At 43.2% G+C, this 25574-nt stretch overlaps 1 protein-coding gene and 1 pseudogene across 3 annotated transcripts; both read left to right on the top strand.

The window, feature by feature from the left end:
- Positions 1-416: 416 nt before the first annotated feature.
- LOC140526141 (H-2 class II histocompatibility antigen, E-S beta chain-like) lies at positions 417-17185 on the top strand. 3 transcript variants are annotated; one of them, XM_072642099.1, is made up of 6 exons: positions 417-589; positions 13008-13283; positions 14935-15216; positions 15707-15817; positions 16286-16309; positions 16480-17185. In XM_072642099.1, the coding sequence occupies exons 1-6, from the start codon at positions 490-492 to the stop codon at positions 16491-16493; spliced, it is 807 nt and encodes a 268-aa protein (XP_072498200.1). In that variant the 5' UTR covers positions 417-489; the 3' UTR covers positions 16494-17185. The 3 variants fall into 3 exon arrangements, with proteins under 3 accessions (XP_072498200.1, XP_072498199.1, XP_072498201.1); XM_072642098.1 differs by lacking the exon at positions 16480-17185 and having other exon boundaries at positions 16286-16433; XM_072642100.1 differs by lacking the exon at positions 16480-17185 and having other exon boundaries at positions 500-589; positions 13025-13283; positions 16286-16419.
- Positions 17186-18760: 1575 nt separating this feature from the next.
- On the top strand, positions 18761-22157 carry LOC140522778 (calcium-binding and coiled-coil domain-containing protein 2 pseudogene; annotated as a pseudogene).
- Positions 22158-25574: the final 3417 nt, after the last annotated feature.

The following is a 25574-nucleotide window of genomic DNA, read 5'->3' on the forward strand; positions in this document are numbered from 1 at the left end:
GTGAGCCTAAAGTAGAATTCATTGAACCAGAGAGTGCCGACTTATCAGTCTTTCTTTTTAAAAAATATTGGAACATTTGTTGTAAAAATATGTGGGACCCACTACAGTAGTGAAGACTTCTACTGATCTGCACTAGCAGCTCAGCTTCAGCCCCCTAACATTTGGCCATTGTAACAGTCCAGTTAGATGTGACCTCTGGGGCCCCTTCCTTCCCTAAGATTCTAGGATTTCTGTGATCTTTTTTTTCTTCACCAGAAGAACTTTGAAGTGTTAGAACAGACCCTGCAAAAGGAACCTCTGCCTGGGAACAAATGATGCAGTTCCTTCCCAATACTAATTGGTTCTCTCCACTCTGAGGTTGCCCAACCCTGGGGCAGCGAAGAGAGTCTATAAATTGTTAGTTTGGAAAATGTAGGGGGTAGGTCCATGAAGGGAAGGTTATCCTGACTTTTATATCTCTGAGTTCCTTATACTCATTTTGTTTCCAGGATGCTGTGTGTCTCCCTCTCCAGAGGCATCTGGACAGAGGTCCTGGCTGTGACCCTGCTGGCACTGAATTCCCAGGTGGCTGCAGGCAGACATGCCCCAGGTAAGTACTGAGCAGCAGGTCCCTGGGCAGCCCAGGCGGGACCCAAGGGGAGCACTCTTTTCTCTGGGCCCAGACCAAAGGAAGGACTTGGGCCAGAATGCTCCTCACATAGACAAGCAGTAGGGAAACTCTATTTTAGGCTCTACTCTCAACTACGTCTGCCTTGGATTCTTTGCTTCCTTTCCCCCTTTTCCTTGGGGTTCAGAGACCTGATGCATCCCCCACTCCAAAAGCTGAGGCTCCTGGGAGTTTGTCATTAGGCAGTTATGAAGCAGCTACTGTGTGCCGGGCACTGCGCTGATGCCAGGGATAGAAAGAAAGGTCAAGGACAGCTCCTGTTCTCAAGAAGCTCACAGTCTAATAGGAGAGACTACAGGTGAACAACTCCATGTCAACAAGATAGATAGAGGAGAAATGGGACATGATCAAGAGAGGGAAGGCACTGACATTAAGGGAGATCAGGACAGGCTTCCTGTAGAAGGTGGGGTTTGAGCTGATGCTTGAAGTAAGTCAGGGAAATGAGGAGGCAGAGTTGAGAGAAAAGAGAATTCTGAGAGGAGACAGTCAGAGAGGGCCCAGAGTGGAGAGATGGAGAAATGTATGGCACGAAGAAGAAGAAGGGCAGTGTCACTGGATAGCAGGGCTGTGGGAGCCTGGGAACATAAAGTGTAAGAAGATTAGAAAAATAGGAGGGGCCAGATTGTGAAGGGCCTTGAAGGCCAAGCAGAAGATTTTTTATTTGATATTTGAGGAGAAAGGGAGTCACTGGAGTTTATAGATTGGGGGGGTGGGGGAGTATGATCACAAAATGCCAAGGTTTCCCACCCTGTATAATGTTTCTTTCTCACTAAATATTGTTACAGGGTCTGCCTAAACTACTGGAAATGTTTAAATTTGGCTGTTATTGGTGGAGGAAGACATAGACTTTCCTGGATTAGTTTCCCTGGTATGATTTCAAGACCATAAGTGAAACTGGAGTTTGGTTTTCATAAATAACATCATGATGGAGTAGGGGAAAGTCTCCCCATCTATTCCTCAGAGGCAGGTTAGAGGCAGTTACTGGGCTGGATAAACCAAGAGGATCAGACTGTTTTTTCTCCTGTCTTCATGATCCCTGGTTAATGGGCTGAAAAAGACCCAATGTTCTCTAGTCCCCCACTTCCCTGGCTCTTGGACCCCTGCCTGCCAGTGTCATCTCTGGTCTCCACATCACTGCTGCTCTCCCTGAATTTCAGACCTGGATCACGGGACCTTTTCCTTGACTCAGCAGGGCTGTGAAATCCTTTGTCCTGGGCAGGGAGCAAACCCTGTGGGAGGGGGCACAAACCTCTTCCAGCTAGTGTAAGTATTGTTGGGGAGCAGATAAAACCTCCTCTTGCACTGTTCACATTATTGCCTTTGCAGTCTGGCCTGGCACCTGGCCTGTCCAATCACAGTCTGTTTCTGGTCCTAACATGCTCTAGAGCTGTCCTCCAGGATCTGGCCCAGGTTTAAGCTTTGTGTCCTGTACTGCCTCTGGGAGGGGAGAGTATGCCATGCATAACACCCATTCTCCAGGGCTGGGCAAGAGAGAAGGGGATTTGTACAGACAGTCTGTCAGGGCCTGAGCAAGGGGAAACCCAGCGGCAGGGGATCTCCCAGTCCTAGCAGGGTGAAGGCTAGTTACCCCAGCTGAGAACTCCAGGATCACCCTGGTATCAGCCATGCACTCATACTGTGCAGGTGCTGCCCTCATGTGGACAATCATTCAAACTGCATAATATTTAAATAGCCTCCCAGCTAGAAGTGAGTCAATCTTTTATTAAGCTCTTACTTTGTGCCAGGCACTGCGTTAACTGTGAGGCATACAAAGAAAGATGAAAGTCCCTGAGGGTGACATTAAGATAACAACTGTGTGCAATCAAGCTACATTCAGGATAATTTAGAAATAACCAATGGAAGGAAGGCACTAGAATTAAGGGGGCCTGGAAAAGGCTTTCTGGAGCAGATGGGATTTTAACTGGGACTTTGAAGGAAGCCAGGGAAGCGACAAGTCAGGGATGAGGAGGGAAAGCATTCCAGATCTGGTGACAGCCAGAGGAAATGCCCAGAGTTGGGAGATGGAGGGTCTAGTTGGAGAGACAGCAGGACAGCCAGTGTCACTGGGTCACAGAGTACATGGGTGGGGGAAGAGGGAGTAAGGGATAAGAAGACTGAAAAGGTAGGAAGGACCAACATGAGAAGGGCTTTGAGGGCCAAACAGGATTTTTAAATTTGATACTGGAGGGGATAGGGAGTCACTGGAGTTTACTGAGCAGGTGGGTGACAGGGTCAGATCTGTGCTTTAGGAAGATCCATTTGACAGCTGAATGAGGGATGGACTACAGCGGGGAGACACTGGAGGCAGGCACACCCACAAGGAAGCTATTGCAACAGCATAGTTTGACAGGGGTGAAGGCCTGCATCAGGGCTAGGGCAGGGTCAGAGCACAAAATGGGGCATATTCAAGATGCTAAAAAGGTAAAATTGCCAAGTTTTGACAACAGATTCAGTATCGGAGATGACAATGAGGATAACAGAGATTGTGAGCTGAGGGGACTGGGGGATGTAGAGAATCCATGTCTGTGGGAGAATGAATACAGAAAAGGGCAAGCACAAGGAGGAACTAAGGAACACTCTATAGCCTTTGGCTTCAGCTCAGGATTCGTATAGGCAAAAGTGAAAAAGAAGGCTAGAAAGGGAAATGAGAACAGAGGTGAAGAAGACCTTGATTTCTAGGATTAAGAACTTGTTCTTTAAACAGCAGTGGAGAGTGATGGGGTGAGCTGGAGGTTTTGGAGAAAAGATTTTAAACCACAGAGAGCAGTCTCTGGAGTTTGGCAGAGAGTCATATTGCAGACTGTCATCCTGGTAGAAAGGACTGAGCTGAGTAGGGCAATCATAGGTATGAGGATGGACTCAGGACTTATCAGCACAGCCAGCTCAAGGGGTCAGGGAAGCAAAGAGGGTCTAGAGGCTCCAGATGTGTCCAAGATTCAGAAATACAATGTTAGAAATTTGGTAACATCAAGATCTAAAAGTAGGAAAATGTTAGAACACATTTTCTCACTTTTAGATTTTGAATTTACCAAGAGTTTGGGCAAATGTCTAAGAAACCAGGATACTAAACATGTTTGAGGTCATTCCAAGGGGTTCAGGTCTGACTCGCTTGAATTGGAGACCACACTGGTGTCATTCTGTGCCCCATACCCAATATATGAGGCCAAGATCTCCCCCTTTTTGTAATCAACCTGAACGTTTGGTTAAAAAAGACAAACAGGCTGAATGCATGTTGTTTATTCCCTTAAAGCTAGCAGTTTCATGGCCATTGAGCCAGAGAGAAACTTTTGACTGTTGGATAGAAGAATGACCAGGCTTTGATCTATTTTAGAACAGTTCCAGGATGTCTCTGTCTCTCAGAGTTATGGTCTCAATACATATTTAATTATACCATGAGAAAGGAATTTTCTTAATTGAATAGGTTGTAAATAAAATAAGAGAGTTGACAAATGAGTCAATTGAAATTATGACCCAGGATATATGAGTTTTCTTTACCATTAACATGCCATAACATAGTATATGTCCTCAAATTATACAGGTATAGAAAAAATCCCATTATTCAAGATACTGTCTTAGGTTACGGGTCTCATAAAGGATGCTAAGTCAGCCCCATCTGATCTTGTTGACATAGGAAGAGATATTCTCTGAGTTTACTTCAGAGAACAAAGAGACTGTTAAGTCCAGGTTCTTCTTCTGATTGATTAATTCAAGCTCTGGCCCTTATTAAAGTCCAAAAATGATATTAAATGTTATCGCCCCTAATCCCTAATTTTTCTGAAGGAGCTTTACCTATGGATGATTCTCTCACACTATCTCTTTATATGCACAGAATCCCAGTATTTGACCCTTAGCAATATCTGGGCCAACTCTCTCATTTTGTAGATAAGGAAACTGCAACCCCAAAGTTAGTGACTTGGCCAAGTAATTAGAGGGGTGATGTGGTTAGTATGGTGTCTGCACTATTAATATAGTTGAGGATATTTGAATTTTATATGGTTTTAAGTAGTGTGGTGACACTGTGATTGGAAAACCTGGGCTAGAGAGGATACGCTGAAAAGGAAGAATCAAGGGTTTTTGCCTTGTTTGTGGAAGGTGAGTGAAAGAGAGAGACCTGAGTCCCAAATTACTTCAGGTTTTCTACAGTTGGTGCCAGGCAGAATGGTGGCACCATTAATAGAAATCAGGAAGTCAAGAGGAAGATATGATATCACTGCCACGATGATGACGTTTATATTTTTAGTTGGAGGTGCCTGAGAACATCCAGGTGGAGATGTTTGGCAAGGACTTGAAAACATGGGAAGTGAGACTATAAGAAAAGGTGGACCCAGATGAAGATTTAGGACATATCTGTAGACAGAAAGAAATGAAGGGATGGCAGTGAAGAGACATTGGAGAGAGGAGAAGAGAGGGTGGTGATGTTGGTCATGAATGTCTAGTGATTAAGAAGAGAAGGTAGAGTCATCTCAGGAGACGGACAGGTAGTAGTAAGAGAGGTAAGAAAAAAGGAGAGATGGTGAAGTGCCCCAGAAGCTCAGGGAGGGGAGGGTTTCAAGGCAGTGAGTGCAATGACAGAAGGATGAGATTGGAGGCAAAATTCATTATAATTTGTGCAAGGAGGTAAATGGAGGAACCACTGCTTTAATAATCAATCATCTTGCTTTTCAAGTAAAAATGATGCTACGTAGCCCCACTGTCTTGATTGGCAACTAAGTCCTCAGTGCTGTGTGTTGTTGTTCAGACATTTCAGTTGTGTTACTTGGGTCTTTGTGACCCTATTTGAGATTTTCTTGGCAACGATACTGGAACAGTTTGCCATTTCTTTCTCCAGCTCATTTTAAAGATGAGGAAACTGAGGCAAACAGGGTTAAGTGACTTGCCCAGGGTCACACAGCTGAGCAAGAAGTGTCTGAGGCTGAATATGAACCCAGGTATTCCTCACTCCAAGCCCCTGCTCTATCTACTTCACAACTTCTTTCCTAGGAACCTAGACTACAGTTTCAGAAAAGATCCTGTCAGGCTTCACCCCATTCCCTTTTCTGCAGCAACTTCCTCCACAAGCCCCTTGCAAACCTCTTCATAGAGATGCGCCTGTCCTTTCCTCACAGCTCTTCCCCCTCCCACAAAAGTAAAATCTGGTTCCAAGAGCTGTGATAAAATCTACTTTCCAATTGTTCCTGGATGAGCTGTGTCCATCTACTCCCTGTGGCCCCACACATCATCCGATTATCCCTCCCTGGCCACCACTGCCCTGTATTCTTCCTCCGGTTGGAATGCATGCATGTTCTTTCATTGTGGGATTGTCTTTAGTTCTGTAGTTGCATTTATAATGCTTCACACTTGGTAATTAGTAAATGGTTTTTTTTCATTCCTTCATTCATTTAAGAGTAGTATTATAAACCCAGATCACTGAATTTTAAGTGGCAGTCCTTTGGATGTAGATGAATACTTAGAGGAAATTGTCTGTAAAAGAACTCAGAGAAATAGGATACAATCTAGGGAGGGACAAGAGAATAGAATAAAGGACAAGTTTATTTATTGTATGCTAGTCTATATTTCAGTACTCATACTCAAATACATCTATGATCTCACTGATCAAAACTTCCTTCCAAGGTGCACACCTCACCTCATCCATGCCTGCCCATTCTATGTGACTCTTGTCCATACTCTCCCAAAAATTTCCATATGGAGTCCACCCAAGTTCATAGCAGTCATTCTACTCTCTGCTGCCATTGGGAGGATATCTGTGGATCCCGCTGTTTGTCCACGCATCATTTTTTTTGTCTTACCATGTATGTAGCGCCTCTTGTCTTCCTATCATAAGCTTCCTTGATGATATTTTTCACACCTTTCCCCTCTTTGGAATGTTTATATATTTTATATATCCACTACATGCCTTGACAGTGCCTTGTGTGTGATACTCATGCTTAAGTCTTCAGAGGAAGTACTGTAATTTATATTTTTTTGCCATATCACAATACCAGGAAAATATTAGCATGGTGAAGATGAACCTTTGCTTTCATGAAAAGCTTGGGGTTAGTTAAAGGAGCTGTGGGATTTTCTGGCTGAAATCCAACCATTTGTGCCCAACTCACGACCCATATATATGTCTACCCCAGACAGCTAGACTGATGGACAAGCTCTACAGAATGTCTATCTGAGTGGATGCTGAAATCTGTGCAATAGATAGTCTTCATTCACTTGGTATTTCCAGTTTGAATGGAGAGGACAAACTTCTTTGAGTGATTACAAGTTTCTTCCAGAAGATTTTTCAATGTTCCAAGTCTTCTTAGAGTCAGCCCAAAGTCATCCACAAGAAGAAATGGCTTGGCAATCAAAAGAGAAATATAGGGAAACTATACTGTGTGTCAGAAATATTATTCAGTTTTATTTTGGACCATTGGTAATAACTAGACAGCATAAAATACCTGAGAATATACCTGCCTAAACAGACACAGGAACTATATGGACAAAAACATAAAACATTTTTATATGAAATCAGATCTAAATAACTCAAGTAATATTTATAGGACATGGTTAAGTAATACTGATAGAATGAAAATGACAATTTAACCTAACTATTTATGTATTGCCATCCTGATTAAATTATCAAAAAATTACCTTGCTGAGTTAGAAAAAATAATAACAATGTTCATTTGGAAGAATAAAAAGCCAGCAACTTTAAAGAAACCAGGAAAAAAGATGTAAAGAAAGCAGATTCAGTAATATCAGAAATTAAGCTATATTATAAGGTGACAGCATTGTTGAAGTATGAAATGGATAATATTGATTATTTTAAATTAAAATTTTCTTGTATAAATAAAACCCATGCAGTCCGAAAATAGAAGGAATGCAGAAAACTGGGAAAAATTTTCATAGACAACCTCTCAGATAGAATGTAATTATGTTGGAATATTGCTGTGATATGGTAAATGATGAGCTTGTTGAGTTAGAAAAACATGGAAAGACTTGGACTCATAAAGGACGATGCTGTCCACCTTCAGAGAAACAGATGGCAAATGGAAACAAGCACAGTCTGGTCTTACATGTATGTTTATGAGTTTATATGTCTATTTATGTATATAGATATCTATGTATATGTATATATGTGTTTACATATAAACATATGTGTGTGTAAATTATAGCCTTTTGGCGAGGAGAGGGAGGGAAAAATTAAGTAAAAAGTGCACAAGAGAGAACAAAAGAAAACCTTCAAGGAAACAAAGTAAAGCTGGATAGCTTTGAAATCAATATGTAATATTTGTTACATAGGTTTTCTTGAAGTGGAAATTTATTATTTTGTACTGAATCCTCTCATGTTCTTCTGTGTATATGTTAATATTTGTTTTTCTTATCTTATTTTGCATTTAACTTCAAACTAAACTTAAAAACTTGAAAAAGAAGAGGAAGAAATATCTAGGAAACCTCAGTGTCCACAGGGAATTCTTCTTTGACCTGGACGCTGCACTCAATCCCTTCCATCACAATGGTCAATATCATTGGCAAATATGCACTTCAGAGTTTTGTCTATGATGGATAGTGCAGCCACATAGCACTTGGACTCTAACAACAGTGCTGGATGTATTTAACATGGAGGTAAAAATGACTGCAAAGACAACAATGACAAGAAAAGCAACTAGATTACCAAGTGTTTATAGAGAAGATTTGTGCTAGAAATGACACAGTTGTGAGGGTATCAGGGACCAGTATTCAAGTAATCTGAAAGAAGGAAAGATCCTGGAAATTCTTGGACCTTATTGATACCCAAAGGAGAGATGACTGAGAGAGCATCAGTAACTACTGACTTATATGCCAATTCTTTGGAATTCAACAATGGATCAAACTTTTACTATTTCAAAATTAACTAAAAAATTTATAGAATATAAGATCCCATCCTTCTTATTGTTTGTTAATTACGAGGCTTTCATTCCATAATCATTTGAAATTCCCTGAAAGACTGAAAAACAGATATTATTACCTCACTCAGTGTTCCTCTGATGATAAATACCTGTGAGGCAGAAAAAAATTTAACATTCATACTGATAATTTACACTTGCATTAAAAATAGATCAGCCTTACAATCCACACAGGAAAGTATGAAAGGGATGAAAAATGCCCATTGTTCAGATTATGACATTCTAATTAATGCATCACTCTGCACATTTAGAGGAAACTCTGCAGATGGATAATAGATTGGACCCAGAACTGAAAAAAAGGAATGGAGTTGATTGGATTACATTTGGGAAATGGCTCAGTGCTTCTACCACTTCCAAATGGCTCCCAGTTCAAAGGGTGGTTTGTTTCTTTCTGTGTTTGTTCTTTTTAGCACAAATTTTTTTTTCTGCCTCAGAATCTTAAGGTTGCCATTTCCAAAAGGAGATGCAGTAGTCAGTTGTAACCTTTTCTCAGTGATAACCTGTCCTTATGAATGACAGTAAGAAAGATCATGGAGGAAATGTATGATTGGACAGAAAGTTGAATGGGTCTTATTGGTAACCTCAGAATTTCCAAAGACCTACACCTATTCCTCTAGCTTGTGGGGGTGGGTCTTCTATAGAGGATCTATGGAAAAATCACACAAGAGGAGCAAGTGTGGATAGGTTTTGTTCTGTACTGATAGAAGGAAGACCCATTGGGATGGGTCAGAAAATCAAAGTACCTTCTACTGCTATGGCCTCTCTTGTTACAAGTTGCTTTCCATACACAGTCCTCTGAGAACTTCACCACAAGTCTACGAAATAGAGACTGCCACATTTATTGTCTCCATTTTACAGAGAAAGTAATTGATTCAGAGAGAAGTGATTAGCACCAGGTCTCAGACTCTTCTGCACAGTTGGGACTGGAACCCCTGTGTTCTGACTACAGACAGTGTGATCCAGTGGAAAGAAGTCAGGAGTCCTGGGTTCAAGGCTTGATCCCTCCTTTCCTACTTTAGTGACCTTGGGCAAGTCACATCACTTCTTTGAGTCTCAGCATCCCCATTTGTAACACAAGGAGGTAGAACTGCATGGCAGCTAACTTCCCTTCCAGTTCTGCATTGAGTGGTCTGATTATTTTAAAATTGGTGGATTTCCCCCCTCTCTCACAGAGAAATGTGCCCCCCTCAATTCCTCAACTCTCTTTCTTAGGAGTTTAATCTCCCTTCAAGGCTCAGTTTTTGCAAAAGACAGCTCAAAACCAGAAAATATTGACTGTAGATGAAACTGTGAGCTCCGCCCTGTTTGCTTTTGTAAAGTGTATGTTAAATTTGACAGGAGAGGACCCAAACTGCCCTGCTTGTCTCTGTCCCTTTTTGACATTTCTTCTGATCCTTGTATTTCAAAAAATGTTTCACTGATGATCTTTTCTGTCATTTTTTGCATCATTATCACTACCCATCAGTCACTCAGACCTAAACCAAAAACTTCCCCACCCTCACAAATGGGAGCCCTGTGTCTCTTTGGGCTGTGACTGAAATGTCTGGCTTATTCCCTGCCTCTGGTCCATCACCTCTTTGCCAAGAGATGGGAAGTGCTTCAGTCTGCGTCTCCTGGAGCCTTGATGGGTCACTGCACTGACCTGAGTCTGAAGTCTTTCAATGCTGTTTTCCTTCAGACTATTGTCACTGAGGAACCTGGCCTCCTTACTCTGCTCCTTTCTCTCAGCATTAGTTCAGACCCTCTTTCCAGGGATTCACTGGATCTAGCCCTTTCATCGCTTCTTATATCTCAAGGATACACTTTTACTCTCTTAGAACAGAAGGCATTTGGTTGTTTCTCAAATAGTGGCATCCACTTTGTATCCAGGTCTCCGCTACAACAAAAAGTGCTGCTTATGTGTATACACACCCACACATACACACCTATCTCACAATATGTATATATGTATTTGTGTACACATATATGTATGTGTATGTATCTATCTCACCTATGTGTCTTCTACCTTTGACTTTCTTTGTGGTATATGCCTAGTGCTGTTATTTCTGGGTCAATGAAGGATATATAATTTACTGACATTTTAGGTCTAAATTATAAATTTCTTTCTTTCTTTTTAAAACATTTTCAATCAGCAAAATACTGCCTTTCCCACCTCCCAAACTTATACTTCTCCCTTTCAAACTGAGAGGAAAAATCATGCCCCCTGTTAAAAACATGCACAGTTAAGTTATACAAAGTTTTGCGTTGGCCATTAAAACAATCCTCCTGCATCCTGAGTCCTCTTGATCGGGAGTGGGTGCCATGTTTCACCATCAGTCCTCTGCAGTCATGGTTGGTTATTATGGTGATCAGATTTCCTAAGTCTTTCAAAGTTGTTTGTCTTCACCATATTGTTGTTAATATATAGATTCTTCTGCTGGTTCCTTCCACTTCATTCTGTATCTGCTCACACTACCAGTTAGTCAGTCAATAAACATTTATTAAGCACCTACTATGTGCCAGGCACTGTGCTAAATTTAAGTACTGGGGATGCAAAGAGAGACCAAACCCCAAATCCAGCCTGGGTGACAGGAGGATGGCGGTGCCTTTATTGGTGATACTTTGGATGTTCAATAAGAAGGGGCATTGGAAGCATTCCTACAAAGAACCTCAGAGTGAGCAGATTCTTAGTTTCATAAAAATATTTCACCTTGTCTACATGATAATCTGCTCACGTGATCATCCTACATATTTTCTCTTCCTTTCTCAGCCAGACTCCTACACAAAGTGTCTGCACACACTGTCTCCACTTCTCTCCCTCAGGCCTCAGTCCTTGGCAGTCTGACTTCCACCTCATTATTCTAATGAGACTGCTCTCTCCAAAGTGACCAAGGATGTATGTCTTCATTGCCAAAGCTGATGGTCTCTTCTCAGGCTTCCTCCTTCAGAACTTTCTGCTGAATCTGCCCCTGTCAGCCTCCCTCAGCTCCTGGGTGTTCTCTCCTCTCTGGGTTTTTGTGACTGCTCTCTCTTGGTTCTCTCCTTACCTGTTTGGTCACTTTTTCTCAGTCCTCTTTGCAGGCTCATCTTCCAAATCCTGTGCCCTAAATGGGGTTGTTTCCTAAGGGTCTGACCTGGACCCTCTCCTGTTCTCTCTGGGACTTCCTCAGCTCCAGTAGAGTTCATTCTCATGTCTGTTCAGATGACTGGGAGGTCTGTGTTTCCTGCCTCTGTCTCTGTCCAGCATCACCTGCTGCTTCCTGGATATTTCATGCCTGAGGTGTCTAAGCTCTCTTAAACATATGTTGAAAACTGAACTCATTGTTTTCCCCCTAAACTCATACCTTTTTCAGATTTTCCTCTTCCTAAGGAACATATTACATTATATATTTATATTCCCAGCACCTGACATTGTAGCCAGCACACAGTAAGCAGTTAATAAATGCTTATTTATTAGCTGACTCTCTTTGAGGAAGTACAGTTCTGCACAGAGAAGGGAAGATAGTTAAGTATAAAAAGATCAAGGAATCTATGAGCTGGGAGTGGTGCAGAGGGCAGGCCTGGCATGGAGGCTGTTCACCTGTGTGGAGGTAGGCGATGAAATGCTGAGTTTGGGGAGCAGCAAGTATCTGATTCGACTAAAACATAAATTGTGTGTGAGAAGGAATAACAGGAGATGCTGGAAAGGTAGGCTGGAGTCAGACTGGGAGGGCTCTGAGTGCCAAGGTCAGGGCTCTGAAATTTCTCCAGGGGTCCATAGGGAGCCAGCACAGCTTCTTGAGGAGCTGCATTAATTGGTCACAGTTATATTTTCTAAAAATTACTTTGTCACTTGTGGGGTGGCCATCAATCAGTAATAACCATTATTAAGCTCTCCCCATGTGCCAGGCACTGTGCTGGGGGCTCGTTTACACATAAAATCGAGTCATTTCCTGCCCTGGAGGAGCTCACATTCCAGGAAGAGGAGGATGTAAGACATGCCCAGGAGGGGGACTGGGGGAGGGAGCCCAGGTCCAGCAGAACTGGAGCAGAGTCGTCCATAGTGAGGGTCATATAGATGTGATTACTGTCCCCTGATCAAAGAGGACAGAGGGCTGTGATCTCCAGGGTCATGGAGGTGTGTGTGGGTCTCAGCAAAGGGGCCGGGAGGGGGTTAAACTGGGGGGAGGAGGACTCGGGGTAAAATGTCCTGGGAGTGTTTGCAGCAGACAGACAGGAGCGGTCTGGGAACCTGGAGGTCTGGGTTCTAGTCCTGCTCCAGTCCAGGTTTGCGGGGGGACCTCGGAAAAGTCGCTTGTGGTCTCTGGGCCTCAGAGGGGGTGAGGCTGAGCCTGTGCAGGAAGGGCAGGGGATGTTAGTCACTCTCTGGTTGGTCTGACCCAGGTGAGGTCATAGATTCGAGGGCCGGGGGTGTCCGCAGGGCTGACCCTCCTCCGGTGTCCCCCCAGAGCACTTCGTGTTGCAGGGCAAGGCCGAGTGTCACTTTGTGAACGGGACGCAGCACGTGCGGTTCGTGGTGAGATACATCTACCACCGGCAGGAGATCGTGCGCTTCCATAGCGACAGCGCCGTGGGGGAGTTTGTGCCGCTGACGGAGCTGGGGCGGACCTTTGCTGAGGGTTGGAACAAACGGGAGGAGATCCTGGAGCGCACCCGGGCCTCAGTGGACACTTTGTGCAGGCACAACTACGAGTTGTCTGAGTCCTTCTTACTCCCCAGGCGCGGTGAGTGTGGACCCCGGGAGGGGAGGGGTGACCAGGGGAGAGGGAGGAGGGAGCGGGGGGGGGGGGGGCGTCCTGGGGACGGGGCAGAGCAGGGGCGGGGAGAGAAGAGAAGGGGCTGGAAGGGAGCGGAGAGGGAGGGGAGGCTGTGATGGGAGGGGGCAGGTGAGGAAGGGGGAAGGTGGGGGGATCACAGGAGCAGATGCAGGGGCGGGGCCCCTAGAGCAGGGGAGAGACCAGGGGGAGCAGGAGAGGGGGAGGTGATGGATTGTGAGAGAGGAGGAAGGGAGATGGGGGCGGGAATTGGGATGGAGGAGAAAGAAGGAGGGATGAGAGGGAGAGAAGGCAGGAAGTGACAGTGAGAAGAAAGATGACGGAGGTGATGGGCAGGAATTAGGAACCAAACAACCAGACAGGAGAGAAGGGGACAAGGGGGCAGAAGAGAGAGGAGGAGAAAGGGGAGAATAAAAGGGAGAAAAAGACTGGAGGGACAGAGGGAAGGGAGAAGGGAGAAGGGGGAAGGGACCCTCCTGACCCACCACATCTTCTGGTTCTGTGAGTCCCTTTTCCTCAGTCAAATTCAGATTTTCTTACCTCCTCCAATTCTAATGGAGATTAATTACCTTGGGAACAGGCCCCAAACCCTTCACCAATAAATAACTCATATTTATACAATGCCAAAGGGGTTAATAGGCAGCAGGTAGGGCAGGGGAAAGAGTGCCAGGCCTGGAGTCAGGAAGACTCCTCTCCCTCAGTTCAAATCTGGCCTCTGACTTTTTCTGGTTGTGGGACCCTGGGAAAGTCACTTAACCTTGTTTGCTTCAGTTTCCTCATCTGTAAAATGAGCTGGAGAAGGAAATGTCCAAACACTTCAATATCTTTGCCAAAAAAAATCCCAAGTAGCATTGAAAAGAGTTGTACACAATTGGAAAAAGAGAACAACAAAATAATACAAAATTAAATTCCCCAAGTCTTGAGTGCCCAGGCTTTATGAAACTTTTTAAGTCATGAATGCAACTTTGCATTTTTTATCCTTGAATCTAAGCTCAGCAGAGACTTCCCATGTTCTGCTCTCTCCTGTCTTAACCACATTCTCTCCCTCCCTCCCCCCTCCCAGTCTTCTCTGATGACTCTTTGATATTGTCTTTCTCCTCAGACCCAGACATATTTCTGCTTCTCCCAGGGACCCTGGACTCTGGGTCAGGATGCTCAGGTTTCTACTGGGCCTAGATATTCACCACTGTTCCTCTGATTCAAGATTTCTTCAGTGGATAGATACCATCTCTTAATATTTGACCTAGATGTCTTTCTGCAAATAGTTTATTATATGCACTTATAATCTGATTCTGGAAATAATCCTTTACAAATTATCTGTTCACAATGAGAAATCTTACCTGCTAATTTCTTCCCATATCACTGAATCTTGATGAGCTGGGGCTGTTATACTTCAGCACCATGGACTCCTGGGCCCACTTCCTGTTAGTTCAGATTTCTAGTCTTAGGAGGAACTTAAATGTCTACCAAGATGCCCATTTCTGGCCCTGGGAAAGAGAGGAGACCTGAGGCTGGATGTGGATCACATGGCAGAGGTGATGGCTGGACTAAGAAGACTTACTCTGGCTTCCTCACTCAACATCTTTCTTCTTTCTTCCAGTTGAGCCCGAGGTGACTGTGTATCCATCAAAGCTGGCTCCCCTGGGACACCACAACCTGCTTGTCTGCTCTGTCACTGGTTTCTATCCTGGGGACATTGAGGTCAGGTGGTTCCTGAATGGGCAGGAAGAGACAGCTGGGGTTGTGTCCACAGGCCTGGTCAGCAATGGAGACTGGACTTACCAGATGTTGGTGATGCTGGAAATGACTCCCAAGCATGGTGATGTCTACACATGCCAAGTGGAGCACTCCAGCCTTCAGAAACCTATCATCTTGGACTGGAGTGAGATAGAGCTCCCTCACCCTCCAGTTCTAACATTGGTCAGGATATGGAGCTAGCTCTGAGATCCCCTCAGTGTGTATCCTGGGCCCTCTTTTCTTCTGCCCTGGGCTGATACAAACCCCATGTGGTGCTACCTGCCCTCCTTCCTTTTCCCAGCCCAGCCCCCTAATGATAGTGCTGATCTAAGAACTATGGAGACCTTGTCAGCTTCCTCACTGGCCCCCACCTTGGGAGCTGCCCTTCCTCTTGGACTCTATGATTAGCCTATAGGCCCCTTTGTCCTAGTGTTGGGGAGATAGACTTTGAGATGGATTGATGTCATTTCTCTTGGTGAGCTTTCACTTCCTGAGTCCTGAAAGGCCCTTTGTGCATCAATCCATTCTTAGACAAGATTTACTTGCCTTCTCAAGCTCCCTTCAGATCAGTCTGCTCCTCACATGAAGCTGGCTCTTGAGGGAAAGTTTTGATCCTTGGTATCTCTCCTCTGCAGAAGCACAGTCTGAATCTGCCCAGAGTAAGATGCTGAGTGGAGTTGGGGGCCTTGTGCTGGGGCTGATCTTCTTTGGGGTTGGCCTCATTGTCCACAAGAGGAGTCAGAAAGGTGAGATAGTCTGGGGAAAGGCCTGAGGCCCCCTCCCATCCATGATATTCTCTAGGACAGAAAGGATATTTGATTGCGTCAGAAATCTGACCCCAGGCAGGGGTGAAGGGCTGGTCTGACTCAGACTGCAGCTCTTCTCCCTACACTCTCCCCCAGGAACTTATAGAATGTGGTGAAGGGGCCAGATCCCAGGGCTCAAGGCTCTTAGGGAATCTCATATTCACAGTAGAAACAGCCTTCGGAGGGGTCTCAGGTTCCAGCCTTTAGCCCTCCTCCTGGCATTCCCCCTCCCCCATCCACTCACACAGTTGGAACTGGATGGATGAAGCATCGATTAAATGCTTCTTCTGTGGTATCCTGTACTGGAGTAAGTAGTAGCAGGAGCCCCCTGTCCCACAGTGCTCAGAACCTTGCTTTTGTGGCTCTGGCATTTACAAGGATTTGTATATGTCTTTCTTCCTTTCCCAGGAAATCGTGGTTCACAACCAACAGGTAAGATCCTTGTACCCAGGTGGGATCAGGATTCTCACAGCTACATTGTCTGCCCAGTGGGACCTGAAGCTAAGAAGAGACTTGGGGGCCCCTAGTGGTAAGAACTTGTTCTATTTCTGGATTCAGACCCCCATGTAGACTCTTCTGTGCCTGTTCTGTGTCCTCTGCAGGGCTCCTGAGTTGATCGCTGAGCCTGTGCCTCCTGGAACTGTTGAGTCCCCAAGCCTCCCTTTCATGTTTGGAGGCCCCTGCTTGTGCCAGATTTCCAGGAATTAGCTTCACTGATCCCTTCCTTGGCATAGCTCCTTCCATGTACCTTTGACTGGCTGGACTCTTGGTATTTCTCCAAGAGAGCTTCCAAGACCCCCTCCACCCTCCTTTATTTCTGTACCTTTTTTTAATCCATTTTTATCCCTTGAACCTTCACCCAAGAATTAGAAGACTGAGAATCAACTGGTGCTTGGTGACATGGAGACAAAGGAGGGGAGCAGAGGAGGAAACTTCAGCATTTGGGATTTGTACATTCTGTCAAAGTATGAAATCCCTCCAGAGGTGCAGAGTGCGATCCATCCACACCTTTTTGTCCTGGGGGCCTCTTGTCTGTTTCCTTACATATTTCCTACAGAAGTTGGCTAATCAACAAGATAGTGGCCTTCCTGAGATATTTCCTGGTATTGCACAGATACCAGTGCCCTCACAGGTTTTTTGCCCAGAAATCCTTAATTTTCCCATGTGAGGGCCCCCCCTTATTCTGGTGATCTATCCCTCTGATGACTCTTCTGTGACTTCTGCTCAGTTCTTATTTCATGATATATGGTAGCCTGTGCTGGCCTATCCTGTGTCTCCTATTACACTTGTAAAAAATTAAAGGTTTAGTAGTACATTTTGTGTTCATGTTATATTCATTGTTTAATGTATACCCTCCCCCCATTGTTTTTCCTCCTAACAAAATTTTTACTCCAAAGTTCCCTAATAACCGTCACAGAGATTACATGTATCCAACAGTATATGCATCAATACATACCCATAATCTCCCCACTTCCTCCATGAAATGTTTATTTTCTCTCCTCTGTGGCCAAGCTTGGTAACTCTAGTTATATAACATTCAGCATCATTTCCCCCATTTTGTAGTCCTGAGTGTGTTTCTTTCCTGGTTCTGCTCACACTGTTCCATATCAGTTCCTTTAAGTCTTCCCATGTTTCATATTTTTTGTTTCTTCTGTTGCAGCACAACTCCATTAAATTCCTGTGCCACAATTTGCTTAGCCCTTTCTCAGGTGATGGGCCCCTGCTTTGTTCCTACTTCTTTGCTTCCACAAAGTGTTGCAATGAATATTTTGATATATGTACATGTCTGAGATTTTCCACTCATCTTTGGCATCATTGGCATATATGTTAAGCTGTGTGATCTCAGCATCAAAGGGCATAGAGATTTGGACACTTTTAAGCATGATTCCAGATTGTTTTTCACCAATTGTTGTACCACTGCATAACTTCACAGGTAGGACATCAAGCTGCCTGTCTTTGTGTAGTCCTTTCCACAGGAACCATTTTCATGTGTTAGCACCCTGGAAGATTTGCTGGGGAATCAGTGAGACCTCAGAGTTGTTTTAATTTCCATTTTCTGATTGTTAGTGATTTGGAGCAAACTTGAGGACTCTTTATTTCCTTTGACCACTTATCTAGTGATGAAAGCTCTTGGCCTTATATATTAGTACTCATTCCCTATATGTCTTGGATAACAGATGTTTATCAGAGTGTGTTCGTCCTGCGTTGACAAAGAAGACCATGCCACCAGAGAATTGATGACATGACTTGCACTTGACTTTGTTTTGAGGGAGGGAAAGCTGTGCAAGTTACCAGCTTCACTTCTCCTCCAGAACCATCTGAATCCAGTGACCAGATATTCCTCTGGATGACTGCAGATGACTCAGGGTGAGGCAATTGAGCTTAAGTGACTTGCCCAAGGTCACACAGCTAGTGAGTGTCAATTATTAGAAGTGAGATTTGAACTCAGGTCTTCCTGACTCCTGCCCTGGTGCTCTGCAGCACCTAGCTGCCCCTCCTTCATCAGAGACAACTGAGGCAAAGACATTTTTCCCCCATCAACAAGTCTTTTAGCTATTAATCTTGTCATGTAAAGGCTTCTCAGCTTCAAATCATCAAAATTATTTTCTCCTCTGGTTTCTTCAAACTCTTATATAGTGAACAATTCTCCCTTTATTCACAGTTATGAAATCTACTATGAAACCAGCTGTTTCCTGGACCTTTTGTAGAAGTTTTTTAGCTTTTTATTAGTAACGATAATGGAATCTCATCTAAGGTTCCCTCGAATTAGTGCCATTTGGGGTAAGTTGAAGGAAATTAATTGTTAAAAATCATCATCATTTGCCCATAATGTTTAGCAGGAAATGCTTTTAAATCAGTGGATTTTGTGGTTAATTCATTTCCATGGAAGGGGTGGGGTTGCCCAGAACTCACCTTTACCTAATGAAGTTTATGGAAGGCCGTTCTTGACCAGTAGCAGAAGTGTCAGTGTGGGTGGAAATGAGGATGCTGGGCCTCCTCTGCTCTGCATCCAAGTTGGGCTCTTCTCCCTCTTTGGAGAATGCAGAAGCCTGTCACTGTCAGAGCAGTAAGTGGGAGCTGGGGAGATGTGGGGAGAGAAATAGCTCCCTAAATGGCTGATGAGGGATGACGTGCCCAAGATCGCTCATCTACTTTTCCTTTTTTGTACAGAAACAATGTTGGAAGAGACCTCAGAGTTCATCTGGTCTAAACCCTTCATTTTCCAGATGAGGAAGGTTAAGCTCCATAAGATTAGTCAAATCAGTTGAGTAAGCATTAATTAAATGCCTCCTGTGTGCCAGACACTGTCCTAAGTATTGGGATACAAAGAAAGGCAGACAATGGTCCTTGCCTTGAAGGAGCTCACAGTCTAAATGTCAAACGGGATTTTCTTTTTGTTCCTGTTCATACTAGTGGGTAACTGAAGTTTGTCAAATAGAAAAATAACATGGTCATACCTGCACTTTATTTTTAAAATAGTATTTTGTTTTATTCTCGTTACATGTAAAGGCAATTTTCAACATTCATTTTTTATAAGATTTTGACTTACAAATTTTTCTTTTCTCCTTCCTTCCCAAGATAGCACGAAATCTGATATAGGCCATACAAGTCAGTCATGTAAAACATTTTCACACTGGTCATATTTTGAAGGAACAGAACAGAAGAGAAAACACAGGGAAACAATAAAGAAAGTAAAAATCGTCCTTCGATCTCCATTCAGCTGCCATCAGTTCTTTCTCTGGATGTGGACAGCATTTTCCATCACGAGTCTTTAGGAAATCCCTGCACTTCAGAAAGAGTAATTTGACATCTGAGTAGAGAATGGCCCAGAGTGGGGAGAGACTGAGGCAGGGAGACCCCTCAGCAGGCTATTGCAATAGTTCTGGCCTAAGGTAAGGAGGGCCTGGGCTAGGGTGATTGCCATATTAGAGGAGAGAGGAGGGCGTATGTGAGAAATAGGTAGAAAGGATAGGACTTGACAAATGAGAGGATGTGGGAGATGAGAGTGTAGAGTCAAGGCTGACAAGGATGTGAGTCTGTAGGACTGTAGAGGAAGGTGGTACCTTCCATAGCTGCAGAGAACTGAGGATGGGGAAAGGGTGGTGTTGGAGGGGGTCGTAAGTAATAAACTCAGTTTTGACATGTTGAGTGTAAGATTTCTGGTGTACATCCATTTTAGGAATGTCCAACAGGCAATCAGAGATGGGAGAACACAGGTCATGAAAGGGGTTAGGGTTGGACAAAGAGATAGGAAAGTCATCTGTTTTGTGATAATAGTTTAATCTGTGAGAGCTGAAGAGATCACCAAGCTGAATAATGTAAAGGAAGAAGAGAAGAGGGCCCAGGCCAGAGACCAAGGTCACAAGGTAGTAAAGGTCAGAGGCTAGATTCGAACTAATGTTCTCTGATTTCAAAGCCAGTAATCTTTCTATGGGTAGCATGTTGCCCAAAATAGTGGGGAAATGAAGTCCCCTGGCTTTACCCTGTCATTTATTGTGACAGTGACTTGTGTTACTCCCTTGCAAGTCATGCTAGCTTTCAGTCTTAGATACATACTTTTATCACATTCACAACAACAAAATGTCATACATACATATAGGTTAAAATATTTATGGCAGCACTTTTTATGGCACCATAGAAATAGAAACAAGATGAGTGCTCATTGACTCCTTAATGGAGAAACCATATCGTATTATGTAAATTTAATGAAATGGAAGAATTTAGAAAAGATGGAAGACATTAACTATTACAGAATGAAATAAAACCAGGAAAAAATTGTATACAATAATTATAACAATATAAATGGAAGGAATAAATCTACAAAACTGAATGCCATATATTAATGACCAGACTTGGGCCCCTTAAAAAAGTGAGGAAATGGACATCTCTCCACTACAGAAACAGAGGGTTATGGGTATGAATTGATATATACATCATCAGACACAGTTGCTGTATTGACTGCTTTTTGGTTGTGTTTTTTTCTCCTTTAAATAATTGTTTAAAAGGTTAGGGGAGGGGAAGGATGTATTCATATATGAAGGTAATGTAAAAAGAAAAAATTAATATGTTGGGTTTTTTTTTAAAGCAAAAGAAACAGCATTTGCAGTTAGAAAATCTTAAGTAACCAAAATGTAATTGTATGTTTTGAAAAGGGAAGTAATAGGGAAGCACTGGAGCTTATTGAGTATATATGGGGGTCCCTAATGTGTGAATGATGGATTGGTGTGGGGAGACAATTTGGATACTTTTGCAATAATCATAAGGTGATGGAGGCCTGAATCAGAAGGGGTCAACACACATACACACACACACAGAGAAAACTAGCATGTGACTGGATATGTAGAAGCTTCAGACATGGATGACAGGAAGGATGTTGATGCCCTCATTAAGAATAGTAGATTTAGGGGTGGAGTGGGTGCAAAGAAGTTCACCCTATGGTGGTCCCTGCCTCCTCTTCCCCGTCCTTCCCCTAGCCCTGGTTGTTGTTGCAACACAATTGCTTGTGGCTGCTGCAAGACTTACCCAACATGGGAGAGACAGGCAAGAACCTCCAATGTCAGCCATCCTGTTGGATCACTGCCATTTCCTTGAGATCATCGTTAACTACTTGGAGAAATTTTATATCCCTAGAGGAGACATCATATGCCATTACATCCTCACCCAGCATTTCATTCTCTACCAGAAAGACTGTTGGCATCTTTAGGGGAGGATGGAAGACAACCGAAGTATAGGACATCTTTATGGGGGCTGCTTTGCTTGCCGCCCTCCAAAACAAATTGTCTTTGCAGCACCAAGTACAGTTTAAAGCTTCCTACCTTCCCAGGGTCAATGGTGTTATTTTGTTTTGGGGGGGTCAGTGTCCCTTTCCAGTTCCATCCAGAAAGTGAGGAGGACATGCTCATGGTCACCACTCAGGGAGAGGAGCAGGAGGAGACTGATCAGTTCAACCAGGAACTGCACCAACAGAACCAGGAGCTGAGAGGCACCTGTGTTAGTCTCCAGAAACAGAAAGACATGTAGGGTGAACTCCAAAAGGCCTGGGAACTACAGGGGAGACAAGAATCTCTGACAGACACCACTGATTAGCAGAGGATCAGTGGACTGAATGAAGAGAATGAGGGTCTGAAAGGATGGAAAGGCTGTTGGGAGACAGAACCAGTTCAGCTTAAAGAGCAAAACCAGAACGTATCCTCAGAAAATGGGCAGCAGGCTGAAGACTAGCCTTGACCACCTTGATCAGTTTCAGGCACAGATTTCAGTTCTGAATAAGCAAGAATAATGGATACTTAAAATTCTGTTCATTCCTGATTGCTAAGGAAAAGTAAAAGCACCTAGTAAAAACATAGTGGTTATGGGGGAAATGGCTATGAGATATGAGAAATGGGATGTAAAAAACAAGTCTGGAAAACACTGGATGATAAAACTAGAAGGCCTGTATAAAATAAAATAAAAAGAGGAAATACTAATTCATTAGGAAAAGCACCTAGCAGAACACACTTAATAATATCTTCAATAGTCTGAGACGTTCGTATTAGAGGATACTACATTAGTCTCAGGGGGCATTAATAAAGGCCTCTCCTGTAGTAGAAAATTAGAAATAGAAACAAAGAGCAAACATGAGAGATACCCTAGAGATGCATTTAGCAGCACCTAGGAGATGGTCATGGCAGAGGAAAGCTTAGAGATAACAGCAGGAATTCCACAGGAGAGGCTGAATGAATGAAGGTGGCTTTGATCAAGACCCTGAAATCACAAGTTGTGTTTTCACATAAAAAAAAAATAATTGAGAGCATCCTGTGAGCCAGACACTCTGCTTATATGGGAGAATATATAGAAAGGCAAAAAACATGCCCTGCTCTTGAGCTAAGGGTGCAAGAGAGGAAACAGCATTCTCAGTTCAAACAAGAACTTTACAGAAAAACATTGAATATAACCTCAGAGGGAATGTACTGACATGAAGAAGGACTTGGAAGAAGGACTTCTGCACTTCATGCAGAAGGTGGGAATTTAGCTGAGAGTTGAAAGATGTTAGGGAAGTTAAGAGGAGAATGTGCTCCAGGCATGAAGGACAGCCAGTGTAAATGGTGGAAGCTGGGGGATAGAGTGTTAGAGATCAAAGAGTACATCAAGGCACTAAAGTATAAGAAGACTGGAAAGGTATGAAGCAGACTATTTATGAAGGGTTTTAAGAGACAAAGGATTTTATACTTTATCCTAAAGACAGTAAGGATCCACTGATTAGTGGAAGCATCTTTGAAGATGTTTTTGTACATTTTGTACATTTTTTTTGTGTTTTGACCCCAGAGTGGGATTCGACACTTGCCAGGGTAATCAGGACAGGGTTGGATAAACAGACAATTTTTAGGGCAGCTTTTCTAACCCCTTTCCTCACACCAGGAGGTGAGCAGTGCAATCCTTAAAAGGCTGCTCAGACACCCTGGGGGCTGTGGAGTTCCACTGCTGCTTCCAGTGACCCTATGCCCTGGGATGTCTGTGTTCAGGGTTGAGACTACAGCTCCTAGTGTATCCGCACCTGCTGCTTCATCACTTGCCTGTTGCCACAGGACTTTGAGGTATAATAGTATAATATTATGGGTGATTTCTTTTGATTCATGCATAAATTGGATTTAAGTGAGGCAGAGTTGCTCAAAGTCATCAGCCTCACTCACTCCTCCAGAGTCATCACAGTCCAGTGGCAGTACAGAATCAAGACAACTATTGATAACTCAGGATGCAGTAGATGACCTTAGTGTCTTTGGTGTCTAACCAAGCTCTAAGCCCTCAACATTGGTTGCTTCAGCTGCCTTCATGACCATTGGAAAAAATTGTTCTCATCCACCCATTCCACCAGGGGAAGTCTTCACATGCTTGGGGTAGACACCTCTCTAACTCACCAATGGGTTTGATACCCCTTGGCTACCCTCAGCCTGGTTTGGTCAATCCACCGAAAGGGTGGTATGGCTGCTGTGCATGCTTCAGCTTTTTGGAGTCACAGATGAGAGTTGGTTGGAACAGGGAGACACCAAAAGTGGAAAACAGCCCTGAAAAGGGCTCAGCAGCCATCACATACAAGGTATTGGTTTTCCCTGAACATACCTGTTGATTGAATTGAAGGGTGTCCTAAACTTGTTTTAGGAAGATCAATTTGATAACTGAGTAGAGGATGGGAGAGACGGGACCTGGAGACTAGGCAGCAAGGAAGAGAAGGTTTGGGGAGAAATATGGGAAGCCCATTTAGGTTTGGGGAGAAATATGGTAAGCCCATTTTGGGACAAGTCGAGTTTGAAGTGGTGAGAAATCCAGCTATTGATAATCTGTAGGCAGTGGATTCTTAACCTCTTGCGTCCAGAACTCTTTTGGCAACCTGCTAAAGCCTATGAACTCAGTTAGACAGAAATATCTCTTTTTTGAGCTTGTGCAGGAGGTTACTGTTGCTGAAATAAATCTACCATAACATAACATAGATATGATAGAGGTTAAAAACTCAGGTCTTATGCTCAAGCACAACTTCAGGATTAAAATAAAAAGCCTTGAAAAAGGTTAGAGTTTATGATTAAGTCTTTGCAGAGAAAATTATGTCAAATAGACAAAGAAATACATTCGTTTACATACTGCAATCTCATTTTCTTTTAGGTAATAAAATGTTTTTTTAAAGTTCAATTCCTAATCCTACTATTCCTTCAATGCCATAAAAGTTGAACAAATGTGAACAGGAACATAATCTCTTACATCTCCCAAGGAAATGTAAACAGTTAAACACTTAACAGTTAAATAGACTCAGTAGGTAAAGTAAGTCAGATTACAGAATAAACACTGAGTTTGCCAAATCCTGCAGTTATAAAAGCTATAATGCTTCATGTTACAGAAGTCACAGTTGGCTAATTGAGAGGAAAGAATTTATATGTCAGTAAGCCTCAGTGTTAGGGAAATTCTTCCACTAATAAAATCTTAATGGTCAGAGATTGTATTCTTTTCTTTTTCTCATCTGAATTCTTATCTTGGACATGTCAAAAACCTTCCCTTGATTCAGAGACTCTTTTTTTTTTTTTGATACAAAAATTGGCTTCCAAACCAATTTTGATACAAAAAGTTCAGTGATGTGCCCATAGTCACACATCCTGTATCAAATATCTGAGGCCAGATCTGAACTTTGTCTTCCTGACTCCAGGGTGGGTGCCCTATTCACCATTTGTTTTTTTTAAGCCAGTTGAGGTTAACAGGAAATAGGTTTCAGGAGTCACACGGTGTTCAAGAGAAAAGCCATAATAAAATATAATTTTAAAAATTGAAATTTTCCCATCACTGTTTGCTCTGCTTTCATCATAGGAGGGTCTACAATACCTCAAAGATTAAAGAACCACATATTTTATTAGGCAACCACAAGTACTAGGAAACATTAATGATGACTTATATGAAAAAAATGAAATGTCCTCAATACAGATTTCCCCTTACAACCCACTCCAAATATCCATTAATAACTTTGCTTCTTCTTGATTCTTAGCTGCATCATGTACCATCACATCCTGGGCAACATTTTCTCTTGGGAATTCTGGAATAGGCCTTATTTCATTTGCTTCCCTGGCTCCAGGTTACTTGCAGAGTTCCTAGATAACGCTGCTAAAACGTGCTAGTGATAAGACCTCATACGATTTAGTAAGGCCTAATTGAATCTCTTTCATTTGTTCTTCCAGTAACT

This window comes from Notamacropus eugenii, chromosome 2 (genome assembly GCF_028372415.1).
Source record: "Notamacropus eugenii isolate mMacEug1 chromosome 2, mMacEug1.pri_v2, whole genome shotgun sequence".
Classification (NCBI taxonomy): Eukaryota; Metazoa; Chordata; class Mammalia; order Diprotodontia; family Macropodidae; genus Notamacropus; species Notamacropus eugenii.

What these genes read in the sequence shown, in the direction of transcription:
- LOC140526141 (XM_072642098.1), top strand. Translation starts at nt 490, where the DNA reads ATGCTGTGTGTCTCCCTCTCCAGAGGCATCTGGACAGAGGTCCTGGCT. An exon ending in TGCAGGCAGACATGCCCCAG is followed by an intron (nt 590 to 13,007) that starts GTAAGTACTGAG and finishes GTGTCCCCCCAG; the next exon opens with AGCACTTCGTGTTGCAGGGC. An exon ending in ACCTATCATCTTGGACTGGA is followed by an intron (nt 15,217 to 15,706) that starts GTGAGATAGAGC and finishes TCTCCTCTGCAG; the next exon opens with AAGCACAGTCTGAATCTGCC.